General features: G+C 41.4%; 1 protein-coding gene across 7 annotated transcripts in view; it reads right to left on the minus strand.

Annotated features, from left to right (window-relative positions):
- Window positions 1-2,553, minus strand: part of Tmem241 (transmembrane protein 241) — a gene marked incomplete at its 5' end in the record, with an annotated part of 121,622 nt that extends 119,069 nt beyond the window's left edge. For all 7 annotated transcript variants that reach the window (XR_003851829.1, XM_029570697.1, XM_029570696.1 and 4 more), the window contains 1 exon segment: window positions 2,507-2,553. Coding sequence is in view for 6 of the 7 variants with exons in the window: in XM_029570697.1 (XP_029426557.1) it covers window positions 2,507-2,553 (47 nt within the window).
- Window positions 2,554-5,458: the final 2,905 nt, after the last annotated feature.

Raw genomic sequence — 5,458 nt, forward strand, 5'->3', positions numbered from 1 at the left:
AATTGAAAACCAAAAGAATGGACCGGTATCTAAAATCATAGGAACCACCAAAACTAAACCAAGATGAGATCAACAGCTTAAACAGATCCATAACATATAAGGAAACTGAAATGGAAATACAAAACCTCCAGATTGAAAAAAGCCCAGGCCCAGATGGATTCACAGCAGAATTCTACGAGACATTTAAAGAAGATTTATATCCAAGCGCGTCTTTGATCCCAGTACTCGGGAAACAGGTGAATCTCTGAGTTCAAGGCCTGTCTGGTCTACATAGTGAGTTCCAGGCCATCTGGGGCTACAAGGAGACCCTCTCCCGAAACAAACAACAACAAAAAAGCATTTAAGTAATCAAAACTAGTTATAAATAAAGAAAAACCAAATTACAAAAATGTTTCCAATAATCATGATGGTCAAATGGTGGTATTTTTTATTTTTATTTATTTTACTTTTTATTTTTATTTGTGTATATGTGTATGTTTCTGTGTGTATGTGTGTGTTTATGTGTCTGTGTGTATGCCACATGTGTGTAGGTACCCATGGAGGCCAGAAGAAGGTGTTGGATCCCCTGAAGCTATAGTTACAGGCAGTTGTGAGCCACCCAACAGGGTACTGGGAATCAAACTCAGGTCCTCTAGAAGAGCAGCAATCACTCTTAACCGCTGGGCCATCTCTCCAGTCCCTAGTAGTATCCTTAAAATCTAAAGAATGTACTAAAACCAGGTCTGCTGGTCAGACGTGTGAGGTGGAAGACCTCAGACTCAGAAGCCTGAGGCAAGAGGATTCAAGGCCTGTCTCAGGTATCCAATGAGCTTAAAGCCAGTCTGGGTAACTTAAGAAGACTTTGTCTTAAAAAATTTTTTTTCATATCTGGTAATACAGCTCAGTGATAGAAGTCTAGATGGAGTGAGATCTTGGGTTCAATCCCCAGTACCCAAACCAGGATACACTAAATTAATGAGAAATACTAAAACCTCAGAGAAAATAGGTAAAAGGCACAAATAGTTCACTAAAAAAAGGTAAGAACATATAATGACCATAAAAACTGACTTTCAGAATAAGCTAAGAAACTGTGAAACAAAGTAATATACCATTATTTGCTCATAAAATTAGCAGAAAGGAAAAAATAAAAGTCATGGTTTAAATATGGAATTATAGAAGCTTTCAAATACAGGCTGAGTAAAAAGGAAAATTAGTAAAATGTTTTTTAGAAACTATCAATATTCAAAAATACTAAAAAAATTCATGATCTTTTACTACATGTCTTAAGTGGGAATATGCAAGAAGTCATTGGAATTTTGACAGGTTTGAATACAAAAATGTTTGATATGGTTTTTTTTTTAATTGATTCAAGAATTTCATACAAGATTGGTATGGTGACACACAACTTTAATCCCAGCACTTGGGAGGTAGAGGTAGGTGCAGCTCTATGAAACTGAAGCCAGCCTTGTCTACATGCAAGTTCCAGGCTAGCTGGGGCTACAGGGAGACCATGTCTCAAAAAAAAGAAAGAAAAACGGGGGGGGGGGGGAAAGAGAAAGAATTTCATACTATGTATTTTAATCATCTTCTAGATCCCCTGCCCCACCTCTACTCCATTTACTAGTCCCCTCCCAACTTCATGTCCCCTCTCTCTTTTTCTTAAAGACCTATGAAGTCTAATCTGTGTTTCTCAAATGCTCTTGGTTGTGAGTCCATCCCTTGGAGTCAGGTCAGTGTACCTGGTGTCATTCCAGTAAGGAAAACTGGCTCTCTCTCTTTCAGCATCTATCAATTCCCAATAGATCCCATGCTGGACCCTGTCTGGCTTGGGTTTCACAGGTCTTGTGCATGCTGTCATAAGCACTGTGAGCTCACTTGTGCAACTCTGGGGTGTCTAGACAATACAGTTTCCTTGTATTCATCTCTGCCTCTGCCTCTTACAATCTTTCCAGCCCTCTTCAATGATCTCTGAGCCTTGAGAGGAAAATGTGTGGTATAGGTATCCCCTTTAGGGCTGAGTACTCTTCGGTCTCTTAGTCTCTGCACATTAACCAGTCGTGGGTCCTGGTTAATATGCTATTTTTACTCTTCCTAAACAAAATATGATTTAAACATTCAGTGACAGAAGGTATCAACTGTAGAATGTCTGTTTGATGATAAACCTATGCAGTTATTAAAACACTCTCAAATAACATGTATTGATGTTGTTTGAACATTTCCTACAAATGTGTATGAAGGGCCTTAAAGATACTCACCCCTGGAAACTGGAGAGATGGCTCAGAGGTTAACAGCATATGCTACTCTTCCAAAGGACTCAGGTTTGGTTCCCAGCACTAATGTTAGGTGGCTCACAACTACCTGTAACTATAGCTCCAAGGGATCCAATGCCCTCTTCTGGCCTCCTTGGGTGTGCGCATGCACATGCGCGCATGTGTACACACACATATACAGCATACACTCACAACACACACATACACATAAATAAAAATTTTAAACAGTAAATTTAAAAATATTAAAAGATACTCACCCTTGGAACAACGTAGGGTATGTAAATTTCAAAACAGACAGGACATACTGAAAAACAAATTGCAGATTAATAGACACACTGAATGACAGAGAATTGATAGAGCATATAATGAAATTCTTATTGAAGAAATATAAGTACATTCAAATTTCTAAAATGCTTTCATTTCCCCAAATCATACAATTGGGCAGGGGGTTGGGGGAATGGCCTTCTAAACCTTACTGAAGAGAAGGGTTTTTTGTTTAGTTTTGGTTGGTTTGGTTTTTTGAGACAGGGTCTCCCTATAGCCCCAGCTGTTTTAGAACTCTTTATGTAGAGCAAGCTAGCTCACAGAGATCCACCTGCCTCCCAAGTGCTGGGATTTTTTTAAGTACAGCTCAGCTAAGGTAATTTGTATTATTTGTTGTGGTTGTTTATTTGTTCGAGACAGGATCTTACTCTGTAGCCCAGGCTGGCCTACAACTTGCTAGTAACCCAGGCAGGTCTCAGGCTTGAGACAATCCTGCAGTGATATCCTGAGTGCTTACAGATGTATGCCACCATTCCCAGCTTCAATTTGTACTTACACTGTCGCTTAAATTCTTTTGTGTGTGTGTATTGTGTCTACATAGTCATATGTGTGCTTGCAAACACAGGTGTGCCATGGCACATGTGTGGAGGTCAAAGGATGGCAACCTTGGGGTATCATACAGTCCTCACCTTCCACCTTGTTTTAGATAGAGTCTTTTGTTGTTCTCTGTTGACTATGCCAGGCTAACTGGCCTGCAAGCCTCTGGGGATTCTCCAGTCTCTGCCTCCCAGCTCCCTGAAGCAGTGCTGGGGATATACACTTTTTTACTCCACATCCACCTTTTACATGGGTTCTGGGGATCTGAACTGAGGTCCTCACAATTGAGCTGCCAGCACTCTCCCATAAGCCCTCTTCCCCGTCCTTCTATTAAATCTCTTAATCAAATTTATAGAACTTTGTAAATGGAGGAATTGTAGTTTTGAAGTATCTTTTTCTATTAAGAACACTTTATGGATTTTTTTTTAAGGCTGACACCATTAAATACTTAGGAAAGAACTCTGTTAATTCTCCACATGATCTTAAAAAAAAAATGGAGCCAAAACATTGTGCAAGCTCACCTAGGGATTTTCCCCAGGCATGAGTCTACCCAGAATTCTCCTTTGTGTGAACCAACACCATGATGATGGCTAATTTCCTGCACTGCATTCTACATGTATGATTCTTCCCTGAAGTGTTCTTACCACATAGATCAACGTGTTCCTCCCTTCCTTCCCCTGATGCTTTTATTCTGAACTAGAGAAAGGGAAAGGAGAAGTGAGCATGTCTGACCACCCATCATACCCAGGCACGTCCTTCATTATGATACCAAATATTGACTCAGTTTATTGTGTGCTTATTGTGTGTGTTATTATTACCTTTGGCCTAGACACTGGGGGAGATCTAAGATGCTGAAGCTCAGGGATGGGGGTATAGCTCCCCCCATTTGCCTAGCATATGTAAGGCTCTGGGTTCAATTGCTAGCACCATAAAACATAAAATGCTGAAGCTCTCACCTCACTTTTGCTAAAGAACAGTGAAAAAGGAAATCTGTGACAAATAGAAACTTAGTTCTAAATAGTCTCTGAGCTGGGTATGGTAGTGATGTCTGAAATGCCTGTACTCTAGAGGTAGCAGCAGAAAGATACAAATTCCAGGCCAGCCCGGACTATAGAGCAATACCCTGTCTTAGAAAAATAAATAGGGTGGTAGGATGGCTCAGGGGGTAAAGGCGCTTGCCACCAGCCATGATGACCTGAGTTCAATCTCCAGAACCCACATGGTGGAAGGAAAGAACCCATAAAAATGGCATAATTAGGGCTAGAGAGATGGCTCTACAGTTAAGAGAACTGGCTGCTCTTGTAGAAGACCCAGTTCAAGTCGCAGCACCTACATGGTAGCTAACTCCATAACTCCAGTTCCAGGGAATTTGACACCCTCTTCTGGCCTCCATGGGCATCACACACACACATGGTGCACTTACATGCAGGGAAAACATACACATAATAATATAAAATAAAATAAAATTCTAATGGGGCTGAAGAGATGGTCCAGCAGTTAAAAGCACTAGCTGCTCTTGTAAAGAGCCTGGGTTTGGTACCCAGGACCCACATGGTGGCTAACAGTCTATAACTTCAATTCCAAGGGATCTGACACCCTCTTTTGGCATTGCATACATGTGTGTGTTGCCCTTACACACATGCTGGAAAAACATTCATACATATAAAAACTAAAATAAATTTAATGGCATAATTATCACTACATAATATAATCACAGTTAATCAAAGCTTATAGACTTTTTCTGGCATTTTCCATTTGATATTTTTATACTGTGGTTGGCTGTGAGTACCAGAAACGACAGGTAATAGGAGATCAGTATACTTGATCTAAACTGACCAGCATAGCATGGACTGTAGGAAGGAAGCCTGACCGTCCTGGTTGAAAAAAAGCAAAGGACATAAAAGGTTCAAGATTGGGACTGGAGAGATGGCTCAGTGGGTGTCTTTGTTTCTTCATTGCTGTGACAAAATACTCTGACCAATATCAACTTGGGGAGGAAAGGGTTTATTCAGCTTACATCTCCCAGGTCGCAGTTCATCAGGGAGCCCAAGGTAGGAACTCGGGGCAGGAACCTGGAAGAAGGAGCTGGAGCACAGGCCATGGAGGAACGCTGCTTACTGGCTTGCTCCCCTGGCCCCTGCTCAGCCTGCTTTCTTATGCAACACAGGCCCACCTTCTCAGGGGCGGTACCACCCATAATGGGCTGGGCCTTCCCACATCACTCATCAAGAAAATGCCCCTCAAACATGGCCACAGGCCAGTGCAATAGAGGCAATTCCCCAGTTGTGGCTCCTTCAACCCAGGTGTGTCAAGTTGACACTAAAGCTATCCAGCACAGTGGGTAAACA

This window comes from Nannospalax galili, unplaced genomic scaffold, assembly GCF_000622305.1.
Source record: "Nannospalax galili isolate Female #2095 unplaced genomic scaffold, S.galili_v1.0 scaffold162, whole genome shotgun sequence".
Taxonomy (NCBI): Eukaryota; Metazoa; Chordata; class Mammalia; order Rodentia; family Spalacidae; genus Nannospalax; species Nannospalax galili.